This window comes from Falco peregrinus, chromosome 2 (assembly GCF_023634155.1).
Source record: "Falco peregrinus isolate bFalPer1 chromosome 2, bFalPer1.pri, whole genome shotgun sequence".
NCBI lineage: Eukaryota > Metazoa > Chordata > Aves > Falconiformes > Falconidae > Falco > Falco peregrinus.
In genome coordinates this window covers 110,583,012-110,610,965 of record NC_073722.1, presented here as the reverse complement: position 1 = coordinate 110,610,965, position 27,954 = coordinate 110,583,012, and the positions used below count along the sequence as shown (strand labels likewise).

At 41.7% G+C, this 27,954-nt stretch overlaps 1 protein-coding gene across 1 annotated transcript; it reads left to right on the top strand.

Moving 5' to 3' along the window:
• Positions 1-161: 161 nt before the first annotated feature.
• Positions 162-27,840, top strand: PPM1D (protein phosphatase, Mg2+/Mn2+ dependent 1D). Its single transcript, XM_055795300.1, has 6 exons — positions 162-784; positions 7,170-7,398; positions 9,819-9,943; positions 20,242-20,432; positions 21,228-21,470; positions 26,400-27,840. The coding sequence occupies exons 1-6, from the start codon at positions 322-324 to the stop codon at positions 26,952-26,954; spliced, it is 1,806 nt and encodes a 601-aa protein (XP_055651275.1). The 5' UTR covers positions 162-321; the 3' UTR covers positions 26,955-27,840.
• Positions 27,841-27,954: the final 114 nt, after the last annotated feature.

The window sequence follows — 27,954 nt, the reverse complement described above, 5'->3', positions numbered from 1 at the left end:
CGGCTGGGAGAGGCGCGCCCCCGCCGGGCTCCCGCGGCGCACGGCTGCGCGCCCGTCAGGGGGCGCCGCGGTGCCCGGCGCCGGCCCGGCCGCCCCTTCCGCCGCGGCGGGGGGCCTGGCGGGGCGGGGGGCGCGGCAGGGGGCGCTGCGGCGCGGGGCCGCCGCTGTCGCGGGGATTGGCGGGGGCGGGCGGCGCGGCCGTGCCCGAGTGGCGCCGCCGACGTCAACAATAGTCCGCGGCGGCGGCGGGCGGGGAACCATCGCGGGCGGGAGCGGCGGGCGCCGCCGCGCCGAGCCGGCCCCCGGTCCCCGTCCCTCCCCATGGCGGGGCCGTACGCGCTGGGGGTGAGCGTGTACTCGGACCAGGGCGGCAGGAAATACATGGAGGACGTGACCCAGATCGTGGTGGAGCCCGAGCCGGCGGCCGAGGCGGAGCGCGGCGCCCCGCACAAAGGCGCGGCGGCGGTCGGGGCCCCGCGGGCTGCCGAGCCCCTGGCCGAGAGCGGCCGGCGGCGGGGAGCGAGCCCGCGGGCGCCGGAGGAGGCGGCGCCGCCGCTCGGCCCCGGCCCTGGGCCCGGCTCCGGCCGGCGGCCGCGCCGCTCCGTGGCCTTCTTCGCCGTGTGCGACGGGCACGGCGGCCGGGAGGCGGCCCAGTTCGCCCGGGAGAACCTGTGGGGCTTCATCAAGAAGCAGAAGGGCTTCGGCTCGGCCGAGCCCGCCGAGGTGTGCGCGGCCCTGCGCAAGGGCTTCATCGCCTGCCACCGCGCCATGTGGAAAAAGCTGCGTAAGTCCCCGGCGCTGCTGGCGCCCTCCAGCCGCCGCCGGGCCTGGGCCTGGGCCGCGCCGCGACCCCCCCCCGCGCCTCCCCGCGGCCGGCCGGGGGGGACAGCACCCCCTGTCCCCGGGGCCCGGCGTCCCGGGGCCGCTAGTTGCCCGGCGGCCCCGGGAGTGGGACGTGCCGCCCCCCAGTGGAGCCGCTCCGTGCCCGCCCGGGGAACGGCGGGCCGCCGTGCCGGGGGCAGCGGGGGTGTGTGTGGGGTGGGGTACGCGCTGCGGGGCGGGGGGCTGCCGAGCTGCGATCTGCTGGCGGCGCGTTTCAAGCCGGGTCCCGACATTGGATTTTTTGGGAGATTTTCGTCTGGCTGCCGTGGGGAATTCGCATGGAAATCCCCCTCGGATTTCCCTTGGCCGCAGTACCTTAAAAAAAATAATTTTAGCAAACTGGAATGTGCTGGGATGGGACAGTGTTTGTCCCCGGACTGTGCCTCGATTGCAAGTGTTCCCGCCGGGCCCTGCCAGAAGGATTTGGGATGTGGCGGGTCCATGGGGAGGACTCGTTCAGTTGCATTGTTTGAGCATCGCAGAGCAGCAGCGTTACCTGGCACAGCAAACCCGCTGGGATGCTGAGGGCGATGGAGGCTGTTGACTTGTCTGCGTAGGGCAGGGGTTGGGCCCTACCTCGGTACAGCTGAGGGGCGAGAGGGACCAGGCTGGGGACCCTGACCCCTCTGGTGCTCTCCCTTCTCCCCCAGATGAAGCCTGACTGCAGAACTGTGTTTCTGAAAGGGATTTGTTTTTTCTTGCTAAGGCGGCAGTAGAGCATGGTGGTGGTTTGTATATCATGTGCAGAGTGTGTGTGTTGTGTATGCGGTCGTGTATCCGAAAGCCCCAGAAAGAGAAAATACAAGAAGCGAACAGCATGTGAAGGCAGGTGGGAGTGGAAGACTAAAATCGGATCAGAAAGGTGGGGATGCTGACAGCTGGGCGCGGGAGGCAATCGTGGAAAGCAAGGAATTGCAGGCAGAGCACCACCCTGGGGTTTCAACCAAGTGATTCCTGGGCGGGGAGGGATTACAGTGTCAATACGGTTTCGTTTTCCTTTTTTCTTGAATAGCAAAATGGAGAAGTTGTGCAAAGGTCAGATACTGAAGAGATGCGGGGGAAAGGAACGGCCAGGTTGTTGGACAGAATGGAAAGGGTGTGAGATTTAGGAGCACCAGAACTTGACCAAAGCCTTGATGCTGGGGATAGGGCAGTGAGTGGCACGAGATGCCCAGAGCTGCAGGCTTACACGGTAAGGAGAAAGATGTGTGAATAGGGGAATGGGGCATGGGGGGCAAAGATAAGTTTAGTTTTCTAGTTGTAGTACCCCTAGTCTGTTGCTTGTCACTGTGTGTGAATACAAAACGCAGAGGTGGAGCGAAGTGACAGAATGCAGGAAATACTATTTTAGTAATGAGTGTTTAGTACTGGGGTTGTGGAACCCATTCAGATTGTTGTGAGAAACAACGTAGCTCTGGCTGTGAGCATCTGATAACAGCTTTAGGTGGGCCCTGTAGTAAGTTTCTACGTCGCATGTTTGGTCTTACAGACTTCCGCTGCATGTGTACAACAGCTCGAGTGTTACGGGACAGAAGCATTACTATGTCTAGTTTATAACTTATTATACTGTGTTACAGAATCCCAGTGCGAATTCTACTTTCAGTACATAATTTTCCATATTAGCATATGTAGACCAGATTTGTAACTGTGTGTTGGTGACACTGTGGATATGAAAGGGAGACTGGGTATTTTGGTAGCCTGAAACGGGGGTGGGAGAACAGTTTGGCTGTTTGGTGTAAAGGATGGAGTTGTTACTGCTTCCAGTCGATGGCCACGGGCAGAGATGCTGGTACTTGGCGGTTCTGTCAGCGCTGGGAAGCTGTGGGGTCATCCCAGTGGCCATCTCGTACGATAGACAGGAAGCTCACTGATTGTAAGAGTAACGGAAAAATTAAAACAGAAAAATGCCCCTTCGTCATTGCCGATAACTTTGGGCATTAATTATGAAGTTCTCTGTGTGCTAAAGAGCTCCTGGAGTGTAAGTTCCTATTTGAAGGCCTGTTACTCAACTGGCAGGGGTAAGAAAGGTATTTACAAGGAGCATATGCGGATCAGAGGTCCCAGATTTTGATGTGACTTTACTAAGGATTGCATAGGTTTATGTTTCTTTGGCAATTCATTATTTGTATAGCCAAGAGCTTGTTTGTAAATGTTGTATTTAACTTGATAGTATTAAAAACGTTTTTCAGCACTAGTAGGTACCATTTAGAAAGAGCTGTGTACTTCTTCTTTGGTTATAACTCTTCCCATTAAATTTAATTGAAGCAATAAAAATCAAATAATATTTTCATTTCTTGTGTAATAACAAGGGTTTTTTTGTAATTCTGCTGCAAAGCTGTAATTTCAGGATTATTCTTAGAAATGTTTAAGAGTTTATGTATGTGTTCTTACCTGAAAAGCACCTGGACCACTTAAGGCAGTGCAGATTTTCAGGATAATGTTAAATTTTTAGGGTCTGTTTCTGTATTAAAAGTTTATATAGTGTTTAGGTTTTGAAAGTTTAATGAGAATTTTAGAATCAAACTAATTTGAAATGAGGCACTGTGGTTTGACTTAATTATGTAAGAACAGTGACGTAAAAATTAAATACATTTTTATCAATTTTTGATCCTGAGAATAATTCTGAATCATGCTCAAAGAAAGACAGGAACAGAACTTCCACAAACACGCTCTGGAGCAGTTGGTGCGTTTTGTATCACACACCAACAATTGCTTTTTAGGCTGTGCCAAGGTTTGGTTTTTTTTCTGTCACAGATGTGGTATCCAGCTGTAGGATCCAGGTTTTGCTGTAACAGATCGACAATATGGGACGGGTTGTTTTAAACCAATTCTTACCCCTCTCTCCAGCCTCCCCACCAGAAGAAGGGAGACAAGAGTAAGAAGTTACTGCAAAAAAAAAAAAGTTGTGTAAACAACTTGCAGTCCTGGAAAGCTGCATGGACTTGTCTCTTGCAACTGTCTGCTGTTGTAAGGAACAAACTATATTATAGATCCGATGGCTTCAGATACTGCGAACAGGTGCATTCTTTTTCTTTTTTTTCTTGGAAGAGTGGGAAGTGCATCTGTTAAACTGGAATACGTGGTATTTTGTGGGCAGGGATTGTGAGAGTCTGTAACAGGCAATGTTGTTAGTACCCTGCTAGGCACATTGTGGGTTTACCTCCTACTCCCCATGCGCATCTGCCAGGTCTGTGCACTGCACTGGTTCATAAATGGTGTGATTTTCAGATCTAAAGCCCCCAGCTGCAGTGGAGTCGTGTCCATCCTGGGATGTATCGATGTTCCTAGTACATAGCTTAATAACTCAGGGCTGTAAATACAGAATTAGGGACATAGGCCCGCAAGGAAACTTTGACTTAACTTTGCTTTCCAAGAGAGCTACCTAGAGGTATTTCTCTGTTGCTAAAGTTGCCGAAGTGGGATGTCATCCAAGGACGTTTCAGGTCTGTTTTTGAAGTGTGAATTTTGTTTTGAGAGCTTTGTTGTAATTTCAGGATTTCTTCTAATGTGTCAACTTCTTGTGCTATGAAAAATGGGCAGTAATTTCCTCTGAGCTTATTGAAGCTAAACTCAAAACTGGATGGCATTTAATATTGTTATTTTGAAGGGATGTTACTAATGCCAGTTGTGTGCTTAAGGAAGAGCTTGTGTTTTTACTGGAGCTGGTGTGGCCAGGTAGGGAAGGAAGTGTTAATGTCTGTTTTTAAATAAGAATGGCAGCTGGAGCTGATGCTTCTACCAAAGGAGGAGTTTAACAGGGTATTACTCTTAACTGTTAATTAGTATATGTTCTCCGTTAATTTGTTAGAGGAGAAAATGCCTTTTGATCATATCTGATCGTTTGGACTATTGCTGTATCTTATAAAAGAAATATAGAGCTTTTTTTAAAGTCAAAACTGTATTTTGGTTTGTATCATGCATCGAAAGACAAGAAAAAGAATAGTCTTTAAAAACAGCATTTGGCGAGTTTTTCAGCATCATGGTAGTATGTAGGAAAGGAATTGAGCAAGGAAGAAAACTTTTCTTGATGCTAGTGTCCTGTGTACGTTTGTTTTTAGGGGTGTGTATAGTTTGCACTAAAAAGTTCTTTATTTTTTTCGGATGAATAAAGGGAAAGAAAAGGTGCAGCCAAGTCAGATGTCACGAAGCAAATCGCTTTACACTTCCTGTCCTAGGCAGCAGGTGACAATTTCAATTTGCCCGCTGACGTGCCAGCTACAAAACCAGTAAAGTTACAAAAGTGAGCGAAGGGTAGTGTTTTTCAAGTGGAGGGGAAAAAATGTTTTAGAAAGATGTCTTACAGCTGAAGTTACAAGATTAATAAAAACGTGCTCCTGATATGCAGAAGAGTCAGGTAAGTGACTTTGATTTTAATACTTGAACTCAGAAGAAAACCAGGGAGTTTTGACACTTGTGTTAATTTCTGATGAGACACGATGTCTAAAGAAAGGAATATGCTATGCTATATGTAATACTTATCTCTAAACAAGAGCAAGGCAGAAACTAAAATCTCGTGATGATAGGCAGATCTAATTTCTAGTTCTGCTGGAGCCTAAAATCTGAGGCTGCTGTATCATTCTTTTTTCTCACAAGTGGGTGATTTCACTCTCTATGCTCTTCATTCCCATAAAGACTGATTTGACTCTCTAATATATTTTATTGCTATTGAGGGGTTGTTACGCTGACAGAAACTCATTAGTTGCAGCTTGTTTTCTGTTAAGTGCATGGTTGAAGTCCTTATTACCACTTGGCTTCCTCCCTCATTTGCTTTCCATTTGGAATGTGTTAGTTTTAATATCCACAGTTAAAATTGCCAGACACAGAACTTCCAATAAGCTGATTGAATGTTTCTGGGTTTTGGGGAAAAAAAAGAAGCTACTCCTAGGGCGAAAGTGTATTTTAGTATGTAGAATGCAAAGCTAGTACTCTGTGTTAAGAGCTTAGATGTTTAGATTATGCTGGATATCTTGGTAGCTAACACTGAGGAAAGGCAGCCTTTATCGTCATGCTGTCCCGCTGCTCCTTCAGCAAGTCTTCCCTGTCTTCTCTTTCTTGCCTCGGGCATCCGAACATCGTGCAGTGGCACTAGAACTCAAGTTCCTAATCTTTTGCTTCTGCCTAAAACATCTGAAGTTTAAAATACCCATTTTCAGAGAGAGGAAGGCCTATTTGTGTTTTGGTTTGTGTGTTTGTTGTGCCATAGGAAAATAAATAATATAGTCCTTTGGCAGCCTGGCTTGGGTATTTCCTGCAAACTGCATGTGTATCACAGTGGAATTTTTATGTTGTTCTGTGTGAGCATGCCTTGTGAAGTGCAGAAGATAGAATGTGACAAGGAGATGAGTCTCCCTTCTGAGTTTGTCTGAAGACGTGAGTGGGTGCAGTGAAGAAGAAACATGAGGTTGCTGTTGACAGTTGAAATCAACCGGTAACTGGCAACTTGAGTTGTGTTTTCTGAAGGTGCTGAAGTATAGAGGAGGGCTGGCATGGCTAATCTTTCTTAATTGGGGTGTTGTCTCAGTCATTCTGCATCGTTTTGGAAGTAGATGAACTTGGCTGTGTAGACACAAAAACAGACAAGAAAAGAAAAGGCACAAAAGAGAAATGTGGATTGGACATAAACAGGGGAGAGCAGTGTAATAGGAAATTAACATGTTTTCAGGGCAGAGCAGCTGAGAAAGGAGGTTTCCCTAACCATGCATAGTTCGTGCTAGTGTTGGTATTTTGAATTCAAAGGATAACTTGCAGATGTGATGTTGAGTTATACTTGAAGTCTTCCTCCAAAAGGAAATGTGAATAAACCAGCTGAGATGTTACTCAGCTTAAAATGTTGTTCGGCATATAAAAGTAAAATAGCATTTTCTTTCCTTCCGAGGTGATTGGCAATGTCCAGACAAAATGACCTAATTTATAACATTTCCACCCCTTCGGGCAGAGCAGTGAACAGTAGATCTTAACAAAATGCTGGTTCGACCCTGTTCAACACTCAAGGAGCACATCTTCCCCCATATTCTTCTAGTGATGCTTAGAATATTAAACCAGGGGAAGCAGTTTTTGAATCCTGTCTTGGTGCTTTGATGCTGGCTTTTTATATATATGTCTGTCAAGCTGTAGCTAGGGGAGTGATGTTATGAAATCAAGGGGGACCCGAGGGCACTGGCTTGCCTGGCCATACTGTAACGTTACACAAGCCTCTGACACACCCTTCATCTTGATCTTCAAAACGATACTGGTTCCACAGAATTAAAACCAAAAGTATTTTTATTTGCTTTTTCCTCTCATTGCAGCAGAGTGGCCGAAGACCATGACCGGTCTCCCAAGCACGTCAGGAACTACTGCCAGTGTGGTCATTATCCGTGGGTCAAAGATGTATGTTGCTCATGTTGGCGATTCAGGAGTGGTGCTGGGAGTCCAGGATGACCCCAAAGATGACTTTGTGCGAGCTGTGGAGGTGACACAGGACCACAAGCCGGAACTTCCCAAAGAAAGGGAGAGAATTGAAGGCCTTGGGGGCAGGTAACTGCTTTTTACTTCAGTTTTGACTTCTGGGTGCTGTCTGTGTCTTTCTGACTGAACTAGGCTTAAGGTTGCTTGTTTTGGGGGGCAGGGGGGGTGAGCAAGCTGGTGAATCTCAGTCTATTTATATTCCTTCCCTGTCTGGGCTCTGTTTTTTGTTTTTTCTAGCTTGTTGAGGAATGAGTTAGTGAGCCACTGTTACACTGTTGGGCTTTTTGATAGTGCTTTATGTTATAAACAAAATTTTAATTTCCTGGTGGATCGTGCAGCTGAGGTGTGGTTACAATTCTAAATGTTCACTGAAAACTTTGAAAGTGGAGATACTGATGTTTGACCTATTCTACATTAAATTCTGAAGAATCTGGGGGGGTTGCCTTTACATATATATGTATGAGATCTGGAATATCCATTTTGTCAAATGGTGGAAACACAGCAGTTTTGACACAAAGTAGTTTCTTACGCATTCTGCATTATTCCTGAGGTGACAATGGCAGCTGCTGAGTAGGCTCTTCAAAGCTTCTGTTTAAGGAACGTAAAAAAAATTACTAATCTTAGATTTGAAACAGGGTACTGTATTGCTGTGTTAAAACGTATGCTTAAAATGTTAGAATACTGCATTTTAATGCATATCTTTGCATTAGTAATTTTTTCACTGTCAGGAGCTGGCAGATGTTCTGACATCTTTGAGTTGTGGTTGATGCGTGTTCCCTGTGACTAAGGAGGAAAGCAGGCAGGTTTGTCAGATGGCACTAATGTTTTGAGACAAACCTCAGGGCTCGCATTTGGCGTAGCTTCACAGGAGCTCTCTGTTCTCGTGTTCTACGGTACCGCACCAGATGGATGGGCACAGTTTCCTTCTCTTAGCGGTTCAGAGACAGAGATCACTGAAGGTTTTCCTGTTGACATCATTCATTTGAGAACCCTGTAAGCTCATGAACCTTCAGATATTTCTACCTCTAGCAGGTGGAAGTTGATCAGTTAGCTGTATTGGTGGCTTTCAGAAAGGGTAACTTGCAGATTTGCCAGGTTAGTACTTGTAAATGTATAGGTTTCTGAGTTGCGTATCTTGGAGACTGAAAGTCTTTGAAGCTTCAAAGATGAATTCCCTGGAACTTTGTATCAACAGGAAGGGTTAAATTTTATTTTAGTTTAGTTTAAATCTTTGCTTTTACTGGTTCTCCTTCTGTTTTTCCCAGGCTGGCTGTTGCAGGCTATTGTGAGGCAAATAGTAGGAGTGAGGTGGTACCATGCAGCTACGCTTATTAAAATCTCATTCATGAAAGCACATTAGGTGCATGGTTTCGTCTTTCATTAAAAATGGTATTTTTCATAGTAACAGTCCTGGAGTGTGGGATGAGGTCTTTCAGATAAAGACTGCAGTTAGCTTTGTGTGGTCATCAGTTGTACAAGTGGATAAGATCTGTTTTTAGGATGTGGTGTTTGTGACTTTGCTGCACTGTGCATGTGCAAGGATGGAGCTAAACATGCCCTTGTTGTTAAGGCCTTTGAAGTCTCAGGAAGTGCATCTTGAATAGCTTCAGTATGAGGAATCTTGCGGCTGTTCCAGAGCTGCTCGGTTTCTAATTACCAATGGCTGTTCCTTGGAGAAAAGCTAGCTTTGAAGTATCTAGTTCTTAACTTGGTTGGGACCAAGCTTTGCTAATTCCTTGTTTCATTCCCATTTCTTCCTTGATGGCTCATACTCTCTCTGTTCATTCTTCCCAGCTGCCCCTGCCCAACAACAGCTGCCTGGTTTACTTGCTCTGTAACTTCTTCTTTGACCCTTCTAATGCCATCTGTGAGAACTAAAGGTGGTGCTCAGTGCCTTAGAGCAGGTGTTAACATTCAAACGCAGAGCTGTTTCTTCCTGTCTCCTGCTTTCACAACACAGCAGCTATGAACAATTCCTCTTTTATATCTGCCTCATGTTGGTGCACCGCTAAAGAAGTCTCTACAGAAGGCGGCTCCTTTCTCTTATGTTTTTTCAACTAGACTTTGGTGCTCTTTACTATCAAACTGGCAGAAGGAGAAGACCGAAGGAGGAACTACAGGGTATTTCCACCCAAGTGAGCTGATGCTGATGGTCCTCGTCTGAGGAAAGCAAATTCAGTTCTGCTTTTAAAAAAGATACTCTTGCATCTGGTTGTTGCAGCCAGGCAGAATTTCTTCCAGGTCTTCGTTCCCCTGCTTTTTCTTTTCTTCTGCCCTTTCTCACTTCTCCCTTGGGCTTAATATGGAATGAAAGTATCAAAGTGATACCGTATGTTTTGAAATATTTATTTGTGCTGTGGACTTCCCTGAGGGTGCTGTCATTATTGTCCATATTTGCTGTTTAACTGGTTCTGTGTCCATTGAAAGCAACTTTCATGCTTTCATTTCCATTCCTTTTTTTAACTCCTGCCTCTTTCTGATGTTTTTAGTGTGATCAACAAGTCTGGTGTGAATCGTGTTGTTTGGAAGAGACCTCGTCTGACTCACAATGGCCCTGTGCGCCGCAGCACCGTCATTGACCAGATTCCATTCCTGGCAGTTGCTAGAGCACTTGGTAAGTCATGTTGGTGTTTGGAAAGTGAGACAGCACTGCATACAGGCCACCAGAACTGAATTATACCCTATTATATTTTAGAGGGATTTACTCACTTGCTGTGATTACAAGGGCTTCTGAAACCTGGGCCTTTTAAAAGTATTTTTAATACAATATGGATTTTGTTTCTCAAATCAAGCTGTAGAAGGTGTCATTGGTGAGTGAAGGACTTGCTCTACAACATGCAGGATTTTCAATGTCAGTCCTACAAGGCTGGTGCTTCATTTCTGTTGCAAATAAAAATGCACAAAGCAGTATGTGTTTCCAAGATGGAGAGTATATTTATTGTTTTCTTACTGAAATAACAGGACTGTAATTTTTGACTAGGTGGTTGTAAGTTTTGCTGCATAGCATCCAAATTACTCTGGTCTTCCTTTTGTTGTGAACCTGTTTTCTTTCAAGGCTTAGCATAGAATGACCTAAGGGTCAACTGTTGCCTTTGTGAGAGTATTAGTAATGGGAAACTATCTTTGAGGAACACTTTATTCAAAGGACAAAAAGGCATTTTAAAGTACCTAGCAAACTTGGTATGAGTGGTTTTGGGGAAGTATTTAGTAACTTAATCCTTGGATACTAACACTCATGGGCAAGAGGTGTCTTCTGCTCAGTTTTTTTCCTTCAATTCCAGTGCAGAATTCCAGTGTTCTGCAGTTCATTTTGTTTCTGTCCTCCGTTTGCCCCAGTGAAGAATCCTCTGTCCAGATACCGCCCCCAGTATAGATTCAGTTTTTTTGTAAATGTAGTACATGTTTTTACCTGTGAAAACTGTTCTGTGACTTAATTTCTTCTTGGCAAGCTTGACAGTTATGTGGTGGTGTTGTCAGTGTTCCTAGATCAGCTGGCAGTGTGTCATGGGAACAGTCTGTTCCTGGGACCATGATCGTCTTGATAGTTGCGTAGCATTACTGTGTCTTATTTCAGAGGCAGTGCTGTCTGTTTCACATGGGTCTGTCCAGTGTTAGGAAGAATTTTGCAGTGATAACTACCATTGTAAAAGATAGTTATATATCAAGCGAGGAGTCGTAGGTGGCTAGGTGGCTGAACGGTGATCTTTTAATAAAACCAGAACTTTAATTTTATGGACATTTTTCTCTGTTTCTTAAAAGCCTTTATTATGTTATATTTTAGGCAAGATAGATGCTTATTTTATGGTTAGTAAAACTGACTCGAGAGTTTGAGTAAATCCTTTGGAGTTAATAAATGAGTAGCAAACAGATCTTCATCCACTGAGCAACATGTACCCCTCTGCAAAAAAGGGGAGAAGAGAGATGTGTTCCTCCTAGATTACAAAAAACATAGGCTTAATTTTGATGAATCTTTCATTCCTGTGATTGCGAGTTTGTTGTCTAAATAGCTCGATGACTTTCGATTCAATTCCTTTTAGCGAGTTCAACACAAGGGTTTGGCTGGGTCTTGTGTGCAGATGGGAATTCAAGGAATGATGCATCTGTTAGCTCCCTATTGCATTCTTTTCTGTTACGTGGATGAAGAGGATTACTGGAGAGTTTAAGGTCCAAGAAACAAGAGCACTTATCTCTTTAACATATCTTAGTTTCAAAAGCAGATTTGAAAGCTTAAAAAGAGGGTTTGACATCTTCAAATCATGGAGAAACAGACTTACAACGTGACAGTGCTTCAGTGTTTGCTTGCTCAGGGAGCCTCCGTAGCCTCTTCACATGCACTTCTGAGGAGGTATGACAAACCTCCTGGAAAAAGGAACACAGCTGCTTCGCTCCGTAGGACCCAGATGGTGCACAGACGCTCACAGTTTGGAAACAGGATTTAACTTCTTTCTGAGGCCAACATGCCCATTACGCTGCTTACAAAAGACCTACCATGACTAAAGCCATTTGCATTCATGCTGTTGAGGCCTGCTCGACCTCTTGGCTGGTTCCCAGATTGCTACCCTGGTTGGCACAGCACTGCTGTGTTGGAGCCTCTCCAAGCGGAGTAATAACTGTCAGTGTTGACGTATACTGGTTACCAGTACTCTAGTCAATCCTACTAAGATGTAGCACAGTGATTCTTTTTGCTAAGTCCAAACTCAGTTGTTGTTCTTGATAGAAATCCCATACAGATCCCAGACTGGACAATAATTTTGAGTAGGAGAGCAAGAAGCTCTTGACACTCTGCCCTGCACCGTGGAGAGAAACTTAAAGAGTTGTGAATTTACAGTCTTTAAAAGCGGGAAGATTGTCTGATGAAACCCCCTAAAATTTAGAACATGGGTGTCTTTTTTTAAGTTTGTCTTTCTCTTACAACACTTTGAAGTATTTTGGTGTAGTCTCATCCCTCACCCATTCCTTAAGTCTAGCACTCATTTTAAGGAGTACAGCAAGGGCTTTAGAAATAGCAGGAATAAAAAAACACGGTGGAAGAGTATTGCATTGGTCAAACATTTGGACAGCAGGAGGAATACTGGTGCAGTGGAAGTCCTGGCCAGATCAGTTCTGTTGACATTCCCTGTACTGTTCTGATTGTCTGCAGTGTCTTTCTGCCCTAAAACAAGCATTTGTGGTATGCACTTTTTATTACTGCTGCTTCTTGCAACTGTAGTGGCTGCATTTAAGTAATGTTTGATTTATTTGTAGCCCCATAACAAGTCAGAAATACTTAGGCTTCATATTGTCTCTATAAAGTATCTGTATGCTGCTTTTACTGTATCCAGGTTTTTTAAGTCTTCTAATATTTTAAACTGTAGCAGAGTATTCTGCGTTTTAAGTATAGCTACTTCTGCTAACCTTTTCTGGGTGATGAAAACATCTTTCTTTATACCAGTTTGCCTTGTAATAGATACTTAAGAATCCCGTGCAATCTCAGAACTGTTCATGTCAAGACTTGCTGCTCAAGCTGATCAGAAGAGCATTTTGTTTCCTTAGAGTGTAATCATTTAAGTCAGTTTCCTCGCACCCCTAGTTTCATGGTAACTGTCCATTTTATATGCCTGTCTCTAAAACAGGTGTGAGGTAACTCAAATTACTTCAATCCCCTTACATAAGGCAAGGCTATGAGTGTGCAGATCGATGGATACCATGGAGCAGATGCTCGGGGGCAACAACCCATCGTGTAACTTGCCCGTGTGTTTCGAAGGGTCTGTGCGTGTCATTGCATCGCGTGTTAGTTATTGTCTCCCTGCGGAGACAGTAACTCCATGTGGCACTTGGGAAGGTGTTGTAGGCTCCTGTGAACGTGCTTCCATGTGCATGTCTTGGGGAAAGAGTGCTGAGAAAGGAAATAACCTGCTCTGGGCTTGTATAACACAATAGCCAGATACATGCTAGCAGAAAGGTTACATTTCAGCTATGCTGTCTGTCTAAATTAAGTTAGACCTGCTTCTGGGATGATAAGCAAAATAAGTGTGTAAGACGATGTATGTTTCATTCTCATTGTGGAAAAAAGGAATTAAGAGTTTTGATCTTTGGAAACAGATTTTGAAGTAAAATCTGGCTGTGGGTGTAACTTTCAGAGACAGTATACAAAGTAGGGGGAGTATAGAAAAACTACAGTCTGAGCTTTGAATATCTTAATGGTATAACTTGCAACAAGGACAGAATGTAGAAACAGGTAGACAAATGGTGTGATTAATCACTGAGCTTTGTAGGTTGTAAGTGTAACTTAAACATGTTGTAGTTTAAGTGGCTATTTAAGTTCTTATCCCCAGCTGTCTGCCAGCCTGATTAAGTTGACTGGTAATGTATGGTGTGATGGCAGAAATGGGTCTTGATTGTTTTTTAAATCATATGGGATCTCTCTTGCTGGTAAATTAGTTCAGGTCTAAACCCAGTAAATCTTTTATTGACTCTGTTCCCTCCTCCTCCCCTTTTCTTGGGAACTAATCTAGAGCCAAGATCTGCAGCTGTCCAAAGGGTTATGTGGTAAGGGATTGCCTCGCAGTATTGTAGCTGTTTGGTGTCTGTGTGGGGCTTTAAATTAACAAATGATGAAACCTGAACCAAGAACCCAGTTAAACAACTCACTCATGTGGCAACATGAAGTATCTTTTCCCTTCATGTGGAAATATAATAGACTCACCCCTATACTTCAGGTGGAATGGCCTTTACCATACAGAATTGACTTCTCCTAAGAACATGAATTTCCTGCTGACCTCTTAAGAAGAGTTATGTACCAAGCAGTGAATGTTCAATGTATAGCTGCTATGAGAAAGCTGGCTCTGACAGTGCCATGGAAGCTGTTTTCCAGAGCAACTTACTGGGTGCCAGAATTGTTTTGTGAAGCTCTCTGAACATGCATACCATGAAACCCTAGAGAAGAGGGTATGGCTGACCTCAAATGATATAAGTAGGCTGCTGTATAAGGGTTTAGGGTTTTTTTCCTGCATTTAGCTATTTTTTTTTAAAGTTTACCAAATAGAATGGGCACAGTTGCAACACAGTGTCTGCTTCTCAGTTCTTCCTTCCTGCTCACTTGTAGGTCTCACCATGGAAGATAATCATGTTGAATTGCGTAAGCTAGTAATTTGTATTTAAGTACTGTAAGGCATTTTCCAGGTTTTAGTGATAATTGCTTTCTTCATTTTATCTATGTAAAACCAGACAAACCAGATGCATTTGGGATTCTAGTCTTGTCCTAGGGATGTCTTGCTCTAGCTCGTATAATCATCTTACCCTCAAGACAAAATATATATATGTATGCCTGTACAAAATGCAGAGTATGTACTTTGTGGGTATCTGTTACATGTCATATGGCAGTGTGTGTGGGTCCATGTAGCTCAAGTAAGAAAGTCTGGGGCTCCCCCTTACCCCCCTTGGCAGATGGCAGGTCTGTACACATGCCTCTCTTGCTCTCTCTTCTTAGGCAATGTAGAAAAGCAGTAATAAAACTTTTCTGCTAAAGGCAGAGCTTTATCCAGGTTTGGTCAGTGCATTCTTCTGCTTTACCCCTTGTTTTCGGCTAAGCAAATGCTGTCTAGGATTGTCTTTTGAGGCTTGAAATTCCACCTTAGTATTCATTTGAAGGATTTAATTCAAGGCTAGAAATTGTGAGAAGCTTTTTCTGTGCCATTTCAGCTCCTCACCTCTACTTTTGCACACTAGGTCTTGCAGGCTTTTCTCATGCAACGTGCTCTGGCGTAGCCCTAGACAAACACCTTTTTTTTTTTTTTTTTTTCTGTCTTGCCTGTGATTTTGCTAACTTACAAGCAGAGATGAGCAGTCACGCTGAAGACTGCCTTATGAGCAGCTTTTAATTCACCACCTATTTAAAATGCAATCATTTGTTTAATTTGCTGTTGAAATACAGTTCTTCTGCCTGTGCTTTCCTTTTCTACATACTGTTGAGGGGTGGCATTCTTTCAACAAGTTTGACTGAAGTAGGATGTAAAAGAAGCTCCTAAAAAAAGTACTCCTAAAGCAGCAGTGGAAGTTTTAAAGCCTCAAGTGCTTATGTGTTAAGTTTTCTGCTTGCTGATACCTTCAATTTGTCCCCATCCCTCATCATTCCAGCGTTGTGTGAATGGGACATTGCGTTGCACTCCACTTTACACTGCTGTGAAATGCCCTCTTGTGGCTGTAGGACTGGGTTGCCATGAGTTCTGCTGAAAATGTTTCCACCCCAGCTCGGTCTTGAGTGGTTACTGTCTGGATCCTTGCTGAGATTTGTCTCGCTTCCTAGCGGTGCTGCCCCATTGGGAGTGAAAAAAGTCCTGCAAGTTGTCTCTTTGTACTAACAGACCTCTTAGATAAAACTTTGATTTAAAAAGATCTGGGATTAATCAAACTGGGTTTTTGTTTTGGACTGACTTATAGAAGTCAACTTTTCTTTCCTCTATTAAAACCAAAAGATATTTTTGTATTTGAAACAGCATGATCCAGAAACATAAATGAAAGACTTGATTTATATGACTTCTGGACATACTTTTGCTGTAATAAGGCTTTGGGCTTAATTTAATTCAGTCTACTTACATGATGGGTGTTTTTGTTTGTAACTTCAGTTACTTTCCTGGCAGCAGTTGAAATACAATACAAAAAAAAAAAGTTTTTTTATTGTATTTTAAAAGGTAATAGTAAGCAGGTAAGATAGACTGCATTTTGATATATTCTTACAGGTAGGTAAATAAAGTTTCCTGCTCCTTTATGATTTCAAACATCTATTTTTCATTTTGTAAGGTGTAGTGTCATTTTTGTGTAGACCTCTGTATATTATTCTGGTTTTGAGTTACGACTAAGAAACAGATACGATTTTTCTGGAAGATATGGAAGGAATTACACTATTAACATTGGTTTGGAAAAGAAATATGCAAGCCTTACACCAAAAGAAATATTCCTGGTCTGTAGGATTTTGGAGAACAAGATTGTTAAAGGTTTTGTGAATGTCTGGGTTTTAATTCAGAACAAAAATAGTATGGCTCAAAGTCAAGTCTGAGAACCTGGCATTCCAGTTCTGTAATACTAGCCTTTGGCATATCCCATCATCTTGCTATCTTGGCTTCCCCGTCTGCTAAAGGGTCACTTGTCTGTCTTCTTGCTTTGGGACAGAATTAAAGATTTCAGAGCACTTTGAAATGCCTAGGAAAAAGTGTACTCTGCTTTTTGGCTTACTTCCATCTCCCTTTTTCTTTCCCAGAATTGTGACAGAGGGTGCCATGTAAAGTGACTCTTCCCAAGTTTGTCATATATTCCTCAGCTGCTATGGATGCTGTGCTCTCCAGCTGGCCAGAGAAAGATACGCAGCTGACATTGGTATTCTGTCTGTGCAGCAGCTCTAAAAAGCATGAACTTAAATCTGTGGTGCTCTGCCCTTTAGGAAAAAAAAAAAAAAAGTACCTCACCCTAGTGCCATGGGTTGGCCTTTGCTGGCTTGGAGTTGAAGGATCTGTGAGAAGTATTTTTGAAGTGAAATACTCTTTATGCAACACTCTTCTACCAAGGATCACTAGCCAGCTTGATTAGTCTGAGTTTGTGGGTTTCTGGGAGTAGACTGGTAGATTAACACTGAAGGCAATTTTCCCTGTTCTTTAAGGCAGTCACAAGTACTGTTGTTTCCTTTGAGGCTGAGGGAGGAAGAATCTGGATTTTTCTATATGCTTCAGGCTTCAAGCATACTCTGTAGAAATTTTCCTGGCTCAAAGAAAGAAGGTTTGGGGTTTTTTTTTTTTTCTTTCAATTTGTGACATCTAGAGCTCCATTTAGCTTTCAGTAGCTCAAGAGTTGCCTGGAGTTGGTCAGTTAATACCTGACTGTGCTTCAATGCTGTTCCATCGTACAACTTTGTAAATAAGTTATTGTGCATTTCCTAGCTTTTTGAGATTGAATAGATGATGAGTACAGTTGAATGTAAAACTCATGATGAGTCTGTTCTTGCTGTACATTTACAGCAACCTTGGAATGCTGCTTTGACAAGAGGTGGTGCTACAAGAGATTATTTCAAAGAATGCATTTTGCAAAAAAAACAACCCCAAACCAAAAACCAGCACGTTTAATAAACTTAGTCTTTGAAGCTGTGAGTCCTTGAACTAGTCTAGCTCTGCTTCAGCAGTTGCTTTCAGGAAAAATTACTTTCCTCTTGTGATGTCTAATTTTCTCTCTTTTCTTCACCCCCCTCAGTTAAGAATGATGATAGTACTGTAGAAGTGTAGCTTAGTTGCAGACTTGCACATGGACTCAGCCAAATATGTGGACTACTACTATCAGGTAGCCTGGTGGTAGTTCTAAGGCAGACCCAGCTGTGAAGTCTGATGTCAAGCCCACACCTCAGTGTAGGGTTCCAGTGTGGCCCTCAGAAGGGCAGCTTGTTGTGGAGGAGGGACACTGAGGTTGGAAAGCTTTCAGTGGCAGCTAGGAAGGTTGAGGTCCTGGTCAGGGGTTTGGCCTGTGATTTGTGATGTGTGGATTCATCATGTGTGTTCTCAGAATCTGTGTGCCCTTGAGGAAGTTTTTAATCCTTGGAGTCCTCCTTATAGCCAGAGTGGTATTCCTGATTATGCCCACGAGGACCTTTCTTCCCCTTGGAGGAAGAACCTCTGAAATCAGTACGATTATCACTCAGCTGTTTTCTGGGGAAGAGCAGCAGATGGGCATGATGACACGTATGTAGATGAACCAAAATTAAATAGCATCAGGTTATTTTTATCATACTGCACAGTATTTTTAATAAAAAATATGATTCAACTAATAACATTTGTCACTCCTAAATGAGTATGAACAAACTAGCAAATAAAAGCATAAAAATATTATGTGTGTTGGAAACGGATGCTGCCACCGATTCCAAGATCTGGTTGTTGTAAGATCCCAAGCTCTTGTTTATTTTACCTGCTGTGTCTGTGATAGACATGATGTGAAGATCGCTCAGTGCATGAAGACTTTTTGTGGCAATTCATATACAATAATTGCTGTGCTGGAGTTCAGCTCTTCTGTTAGAGTATTGATCTCGCTGCCAGCTGGCTGGCTTTGTTGAGTCTGTGGAGGGAGAGTGCACCTCTATACAAGCAGGCTTGGCTTTTAATTAGCACTTATTAGAAGCATGTGTTTCTGCTTGCTGCTGCTGCAATGAAGGTGAATTGGTGCTTTAATGAGGATGGACCATCCTGCTTGCTATGGTGAAGTGGAGTAATTGAGTTGAAGTATTCCCTTTCCTGATTCTGGAGAAGTCTTTTCAACTGGTTGATAGCTTAAGGCAAAGCTAATGGAAGGAAGCAGGAAGACAAAAAGCTGATTTATTATCTTTAAAAGGGTGGTGATGGATGCGGAAGAAGGCTACAGGCATGCTTTCTGAAGCCAGCAAAAAGCAGAGGGAAAAAAAACCCTGACAAAACCTTACTCGTAAACTGGAGTTCTTAAGCTTCTGTATGCTTTTCAGTTCTGACATTTTAATCGATTTCTACTTCTAAAGCCATGTGTTCTGCACAGGAAAATGTAGCCAGTGCTTGCAAATAATGTTACTTTTTGTTGCTTGTCACTATAGGAAGCTATTTACGAACATAAAATAAAAAGGAAGAGAAGGTGTTAGTGCAAATTAATACCATTCTTGATTTAAAGGACCAACCTTAGAAAAAGGTTTTATTTTTTCAAGTATACTTGATAAATTAAATTGACATAAATTGATATGGAAGTGCATTTTTCTGATGGAGTGGTTTTCACTTGAGGATGGTTTGGAGGAAACACTCAAACCAGTAGTTGTTTTGATTTGAATGTGTTAGTCTGATTCAATTCGGGCCATTGTTACTGGTGACATGAAGCCAAATACATTTGCATAGCAAGAAAGATTTAAAAATAGAAAGGTCTGCTGCATGAGGCTTTGCGAGGGAGAAGCTTTAGCTCTCATTTTCTGCTTTCCTGCTGGAACCCAGGCACTACTTGTGTTCCTGTGGCTACTTTCCAACTCCAGAATTTGGCACATGGTGTTCAGCTGGAAAGACGCTCTAACACAGTGCTGCATGGCTTTGAAAGCAATGCTAATGCTGTGGAAGGAGGAGGAATGGGAAATAGAAATGAGGAGAGGCTGAAGCCTTTCCCCTATTCCTTTGCCCTCTTCCTTTGTTTCTTCTCTGTGGCACCTGCATGCACAAACACACGCACAGCAAGATATAACCCTGTTTTTTTTGTATTGCTTGTGGAGGATCTCAGGTTTTAAAGAAACAAAGGGCAGTTTAGCAGCTTGAGTGTGAAAAGATGAGGTTTTTTAGTTTGCGGGGGTTTTTTGTTGTACAAGCAGGACTTGGTAGGGTGTGCAGGGCAGTGTATCATAGTGATGCTGATATAAGTCTAATACTGTATATGACATTGGGAGGAGAAAAGGTAGTATGTGATTCCGCCCCCGCCCGCAACCTAGTCCTAGAAACTCTACCGTGTACGAGACGGGAGGATTCTGCTTCCAGTATTTCAACTACCAATAACTGAAAGGGCAGATTTCCGCAAGTTTGGTGTGGGTTCAACAAAGTAAAGGCTTTACTTGTTTGACATCTGTCATTGTTCAGATAGGTTTTACTTTGGATATTGAGGTTTCACTGTTTTCTAGGTATTAATGTACTACATTTCCCCTTTTTCTGAAAATGTTAGTTTCTAAGAGAGTAGAAGGTCTTCTATAAACATAGGTTTGTTTGAATGTGGTTTTATTTACGTTGCTACGTATTAATAAATATGCTTGGAAAGCAGCAGCAGATCAGTGATTGTGCTGAAATTACTTTGTATTACTGTTGGGGATTTGAGGCTGGTGGTAATTGTTTTCATGGGAACATTTTTCTGTAGTTTCCAGGATTGGTATTTTCATGTGTAACAATTCAAAAACATTTTCTTCTTGGCTAGGTGACCTTTGGAGCTACGACTTCTACAGTGGTGAATTTGTTGTGTCTCCTGAACCTGACACTAGTGTGCACACAATTGATCCCCAGAAGCACAAATATATTATCCTTGGCAGTGATGGACTGTGGAACATGATCCCACCTCAAGATGCTATCTCCATGTGCCAGGATCATGAGGAGAAAAAATACTTCATGGTGAGAGCAGCGGCAATAAGTCATTGTGCAAATTTAATACTTTTTTTCCTCTAAAAATTGCTTAGTGTGGCATGTATGAACAGTACCTAACTGGTGGTGTTTAGGCATAGTCATAGTTTTGCCACAAGACAGATGTAGTTACAATGTGGCTGATACTGTGCTTGCGTATACTGTCAAAACCCGTGCATGTTAACAATCTTTAAATTATTTGGTGACTATTTTTGGGAAATTTGACTACCAGGATGGTATCTGTGAGTAATAAAGATGGTAACATGTTCCTTTTCTAAGGTGATTATACAAAATACTGTCTGAAATTTAATTCACGTTAAGATGCGTGTTACAATGCAGATAACTGTTTATTGTTTTTTACGCTATTTGTACAAAGTCTGAATTAAATTTTTCTCTGGTTTATTTTAAAAAACAGTTTGAGAATTTATGTAGTGGAGCATCTGAGCATCAGATACTAAATAGTATGTAACCCCCTTGAGAGACTTTTAGAAAGACTGTAGGATGTTATGGCCAGGCTATTTATGCAAGTCACTGCATTGGTTTTATGGTTTAAATCACTCATAGATACATGGATTCTACCATAAACTGATTTTAAAGTTACATTTCACTTAGAAGAAAGATATATTTCAATGGATACTTCCTCTTGTGTTTCTGAATCACATCACTTTAGTACATGATATATAGGAATATATCTCAGGCTGTGCCACATAAACTGTCCACCTTCCATGTATAAAGTGAAGTGGACCTGACTGCTTTCTCTCTCTGTCCCTTTCCTCTAACGTAAAGGGAGAGCACCGACAGTCTTGTGCCAAAATGCTAGTGAACAGAGCGCTCGGCCGGTGGAGGCAACGCATGCTTCGTGCAGATAACACTAGTGCCATTGTAATCTGCATCTCACCGTTGCAAGACAGCAAAAGCAACTTGGAAAATGAAGAAGAATTGTATCTCAACTTGGCAGAGAGCCCCTGCTATAGCAGCCCTGATATGAATGTCATGACACCCTCCCGCTGCTGTACCCCACCTGTCAAGGTAATGGGTTTTTTTCAGTGTTTTACCGAAATGTTCCACTTTTGAGTGTGGAGCCCACTAAATAAGTATCAATATCCTTTTTCTCGCCCTAGTAGTCATTTCTTTCTGTGTAGCTCACTGCGACAGGTGGGACTGGCGCCAATGGTGTAGTCAGACCCTTGCCAGTAACTGAAGTAATACTTTTAGAAACTACTGGGCTGTCAACTTAAACCACTATTTAATGTTGCTTTTGGTTTTTGGGTTTGGTTGTGTTGGGTGGATTTTTTTCCTAACTGCAGTGGACTAGGCAGTATGTATGGCTACATAATACATTTCAGTTGTAGGACAGTACTTGACAGCAATTACCTGACCATGTCCTCAGTACTTCCATGTACAAAGCTTTGGAGACTGGATGAACATTTAACGTTTCTTAAAAGACTTTTGAACACCAAAGGCAGAGTATTAAATTATGAACTTCAGACATACAGTTTTTGTAACTCTTAAAATCCAGATCATTTAAGAATAGTTGTTGATCTCTATTCCCTCCTTAACATGTAAGAAATTATTACTATAACCCTATGCCTATAGTTTGCACAACTTTAAATGCACTGTTTCTGAAAGGTAAGTTTTCAAAGATCCTCCACAAAATCAGAAGTAGGCTATTGAAAGGGAGGACTCAAACTGTGGGGATCAGAAGTTTAAAAAAGAAAAAAACCCCAACACATCTCTTTAGAGAATAAGGTTGGGCTACGGTTTTCTTTCCTACCTTGCCATGTACTTCTGTAGCTTGCACAGGTGATCAATTTCAGACTGTTTGTAGATGTGTTCTTATTCTTGGTGTGGTTGGGTTTTGTTTGGCTGTGGTGTTTAGTTGGTTTTTTTTTTTTTTTAAGGTAACCAAAGGGATGATGTATTCAAATGCCCATTGCTGTAAAGAATGTTTTCTTTCTGGATCAGGAAAACTTATTATCTTCCTCTGGTTGATTTAATGGTCTTTGTTAGAGGAAAAGACATTATAATACAAGGTCTTCCTTCAGGTTAGAAGTTTTAACCATTAACAAAAAGCAGAAGTTGGTATTCAGAAGTTGGTGGGGATCTTTTTGTTCTAAGAACTACAGTGTAGTTATGAGTGGATGTTTGCTTCAGTAACTACCAGCTGCTTCTGATTTAAGTAGCTGTCCTTTGATGTTCTGCAGTATCTTTGGATAACTCTCCTTTGGGCAAAGTGAAAAGAGTAAAAATTAAAAAGGGAATCCTTAACATTCCCTTGGTAGAAACAAGCTGCTAATAAAATGGCAAGCTTAAACTTTGTCTCCTTCCTTTACATCCAGTGTAGCAAAGCATATGAAAAGAACTTAAAATCTAGTAAAATCTTGAGTGCAGAAAAATTCTTTGCATTCTAAATAATCCTGAACTTTTTAAGTTGTACCATATGTTTTGTGTGTGATCTATTATCAGTACTCACTGAATAAACATTGAGCTGTATTGACTGCAAGATGTCCAGGAAGCAGAATTTCTGGATAAGGACTTAACCGGAAAAAAAAATATTTTTTTCTCCTTAAGATTCCCTCTCCCCATTGATGCAGATTGTTAACTGTGATATGTGAATCTAGATAAATTGCAGCAGGCATTCACAAAGAATGAAAAGATCAAAACTTTAGACAACTAAAAACTTTTGTTTGCCATGTAGATAAGGCCTTACATTTTTTTTGCTTACTGTGCCAAACGCAAAAGACATTTTTTACTAGCTATGGGTCTTCATTGATAATATATGTATAAATTCTATTTTAATGCAAAAGTTATCCCTCTTTTGGATGAAAATAGAACTGGTGTTGCCAATTTAAAAACAGATACTATTTTCTTAGTACTTGTATTTATTAGGAGTACTAATGTAACAGAGGTTTCTGCTTTAATAACAACTATCTAGCTGTCCTCACAGACTACCTGTGATTATCAGAAGTGTGAAAAGGAGGCTGAAAAGGTCATTGCACCGTTAGAACAATTTTGAAATACTTCAGGAAAACCCAAATGTCTCCAGGCAGATCATAATAAAGGAAATGTCTTAGCAGTTGTGTCTCCATGTATGTTTTTTTTGCAAAACAAAAACTTTGTGTAGTTACCTGTAAATATATTTGCTAACTACACCTAAGCAATATTATCTTTTTCACAGTACAAAGAGGTTTAGCAGTTAGAGCCCCAAGGAAAAGAAAACCCCATTTCCATAAAGTTTGGTTATGTAATGGCTGGACTGTTGGCTTTTCATTTATATAGCAGTCTGGCTTCATGGGAGCCTTCTAGGTAAAACTAAGTGCATGCAGGAGCACTGTTGGCTCAATGTTTTCTTTAAAATTATGTGAAACATAATAGAGGCATTTGGGACTCTCCGCAAAAATGGTCAAATACATTGTTTCTTAGGCCTTGCCTCAGACATTAAATGGTAGCCTTATAGCAAGGTGCCAGTTTTCTTATGAAGCACAGCCACATGACTATTTAGGAATATGCTTTTTGGAATTTTTTTTTCTGATGGTGGTAACTTGTGAGAGATTCAGGAAGTGCCCTTATTTCATGATACTTTGTGATCCTAGTGATACTGTCAACCTCATGGGAGGGAAAAGCCCCATTTTGTTGATTACACAAAAGGAAGTATGGCAATAGATGACTACCCATTTGCAAAACCTTGCATAAATACCTTGATACATAGAGCTACAGGTAAATACACTTAAATTTAGGTTGGTAATTAATTCATCTTCTTACAAAATTATTGTTGAATTTAATTGAAAAGGAATCATCGTAGTTTCTGTAAAGAAACCAGAGGTGATTCCCCAGATCAGTTAGAGCTCCTGGAGATTGTGGCAGGATTATTGCCCAAAGAGGACAGATCAGCAAAAACACAAGGTGGCAACAGAAAGGATATTCGTGCCTGTTACCTTCAGAGAACTGAAAGAAGCACGAATAGCCTTGACTCTTAACAGCTGCTACCTTCCAAAACAATTAATTTGGAAATGGACGGAGACCAAAGTTTCTCAATTAAACAGAAGTATTTCTTAATTGCATATCCTTCTGGCAACAATTACTAATACCAAATCAATATTCCTGAGGCCAGTGATAAAATCTGATTGGTTAGATTGCTGAGAAATGAAATTTGTGATTCATGTTTTATTTTTCTTGTTTTGTTACATCACTCTTCAGCAGTCCATCTGACTTTGTTTGGCTTCCCTAAGCCTTGTTCAGTCTCATCTAATTCGTACCATGCAAAAGCTGTTGGCAATAACAGCCACAGTGTTACGTGTCTTGCACAACAAAAGCATAAAACCTAAGTCGTGGCTAGAGACGCAATTCCAAAAATTAAATTGAGCAGATTAAGTAGCATTGCCAGAGCTGTTCTCTGTGTGTTATCCAGCTTTCTTAGGGGTTCTGCAACAGAGGTGAAGAATAACCTCCAGAATACCATCCATAAAGGTCTTTTGTCTTGTGTTGCTACATATAGGAAGAGAGTATTATCTAGATGGTTTTACTACACATAGGGAGAAACAGGGGAGTAGAGGGGAGTGGAAGACTACGTCTAGATGCTAGAAACAATTCTGATTATTTTTTCTTTTGGTGTGCATTTTATTAAACCTTAATATTAGATTTTTCAAAAGTGCTGAGCAGTCATGGATCTCTTCTTGAAGTTGAACTGAAGTTGTTCTGGGTTGTGACTTCAAAAGCATCTATTTATTCACCTGAGATGTTACATTGACTTACTTCCTGATTCAGCTGTGTGTGCATTTGAGTTTTCAGCACAGTATTTTCTTAAAACAGTTATCATCATTTGCCTTACGTTGATGGTATGTAGAGTAATGCGGCCTTGAAATTTACTTTTGAAGGACTTGCCAAGTAACTAGGGATTTCTTCACAATTAAATCTTTAATAAGGTCATAATTCATATCTTTAGGGCACTGCATATAAATACTAATTTTCATAATCCTCCTGTGGATAGTGAAAGCAAGTATTGTCCCCATTTTCCTATTGGTAAAACTGAGAACGAGGCAAAAGCACTTATCAAAGGCTGCAGGAGAGATGAGTAGCTGAAGGTATGATTAGAGTTCAGAAAGACCCTGGTTCTCAGGGCATCGTATTAAGCAGCTTCTCTTCAACATACAGAATGACTGCGCTTCGTGCAGAGTGGCTGGATGTGCTGGGAGGAATGGAGCTGCTTTCTTTACATGTTGTAGAGCATAAAGCTAGGCAATAAAATGTGTTACTTCACATAGCAAACAGTAAATATTCTCAGAATAGCTTTGTCCGATGCTCTACCTTTCTGTATGCAATCAGGACACCTACCATGAAGAGTTTGTCAGTGTCCCTGATAATCTGGTTATGCAGTAACTAAGACTTCTACATGTAACAAAGGTCAGAAGACTTTTTCTGCTATTTGCCCCAATAGTGTTTGGCTACTGGTGACATATAAAATCCTCAAAAGGCAGTATAGGTGCATATATCACAGTGTCTGAAGGGGGGAAGTCATGTCCGCATGCTGGAAAATGCTACTTATGAGAATCATAGCACAAAGATTGCAGGCACTGCTACATGGCTTCCTAAATTAACAGCAGATGCATGCAGATTCCTGAGCATTTTATAGCAGCCAAAGGGAAGGTACACAGGCTGAGTAAGTCTGGGCAGCCCTCTGAATGAAAAGATTACACATCTGCCACTATGAGACACTTGCAAATTGGATGACTGAAGTAAATGCTTTTATGAAGTTGGTGTGCACAAAGTACCAAGTTCAGACCCACAGTCTGAATTAGTTTTCACCTCTCAGTGTGGAGAAAAGATAACTGTTTTGGAGTAGGATTCTTCTGTCTCTGACAAGGTTTAGAGAAGTTCTGTCCCACACTATCTCCACCCTCGAAGGATAATGCAGGTCAAATAATTATATTTATGCCTAAATTTTTTTTTCTTTTCCCTCAGCTTTCAGAAGATGATCCATGGCCACGACTGAATGCTTCTGAACCTATTCCTCCCCTCACACATAGCAACATGATCTCGGAAAAATACTTAGAGCTGCCAAATGAGATTGCCAAAAGCAATTTACCTTCATCAGGAGCCACCCCAAAGGATTCAGGCCCACAGGAGGAGAAGTGCAGCAAAGCGTTGGCTTTGAGGATACATGAATCCTACAATAATGGTTTGTCGGTCAGTCTCTCCCCTTCCAACTCCGCAAATTCAGGCACGGACCAAAAAGGCTTCAAGGTGTCCAGTAGTGGCCAAACAAAAGCCCAAGATGCAGAGAGGACACCCACAGCAAACTTTAAAAGGACATTGGAAGAATCCAACTCTGGCCCAGCTATGAAGAAGCCAAGACGTGGCCTGAGTCGAAGCATTAGTGTCCAGCCAGAAGGCATGTCCACAACTCCACAGCGCAAAAACTCAAACAAGCTGACCATGCGACGCAGCCTGCGGGGTCAGAAGAAGCTCAGCAATTCACTCTTCCACCCGCCCAGGAAAGCAGTCTGTGTTTGCTGAAGGGCATTTGTGTAAGGAAGTGTATTTTGGTCTGGTTAGAATTTTAAAGTTGGTGCAGAAGTTTGAAAATCTTCCTGTTTATCTTTTTTTAAAGTAGAAACTTTTTTTGGTATTGAACAGCTTTATCCCAGCCTTGTACTTGCTTGTATTATAACTGTGAATTTTGTAGATGTGTAGGGTATAAGTTACTGTAAAATGTGTGTAAATTTGTATTCCTTCATATAAATGTAGTCTCTTTTTTTCCTTGTATAATTGTTACAGCGGGGCTAAACCTTGTTTTAAAGAAAAATAATCCTTTTTGTTAATTTACTAAAGTCATGAATTTGTATACGCTTCTTGTGATGAGAATTTCACAACTTTTTAACTAAAGTAAATTATTAAACAGAATGGAAGATATGTATTTTCGTAGTACTATACGTTCCACCTGAAGTGTGTCTTTTAGAGAATACACTAGGTCTATATTTTTTTTTTAAATTTTAGATTTCTCTACTCAGAAATGAAAAGTATGTGGAAGCAGAGATGTTGAGTCTTGCTTTACACAGCTCAATGTCAATTTCTTCATGTTAATTAAACTACTATGCAGTATCTTATTTAGTTGTATTTTTTGTAACATTAATCGTCAAAGTATTTAGCAAAAAAGTGTGTGTTTTAAAACTCCAACTCCCAAAAGCATCCTATAAAGCCATTCCCATCCCTTGTTATAAATGATGGCATTTATATCCAGGCATAAAAGTATGCCCTACGGAGGCATGAATTCTCTGCTATTCCAATACTGATGGTGCTGCTAATACCTTTCAACATAAGTTCTTAAATTATTTTATGACTATTTTCATTGAGTATGTGGACCATGTGTATGTTCACCTAAATAAAACACATGAAAACTTGATGGGGGTGCATTTTTTTTTAATTTCAAGCTTAAGGTCTGTTGAGCATATTTATATTTTGTATTAATTAAAAATCTAATAATTACTCTCCCCTTCACAGTGGCTACGTGGCTTGT

Coding starts and splice junctions, on each gene's coding strand:
- PPM1D (XM_055795300.1), top strand. CDS start 322: ATGGCGGGGCCGTACGCGCTGGGGGTGAGCGTGTACTCGGACCAGGGC. Junction 7,399..9,818: donor ATTGAAGGCCTTGGGGGCAG/GTAACTGCTTTT, acceptor TGATGTTTTTAG/TGTGATCAACAAGTCTGGTG. Junction 21,471..26,399: donor GCTGTACCCCACCTGTCAAG/GTAATGGGTTTT, acceptor CTTTTCCCTCAG/CTTTCAGAAGATGATCCATG.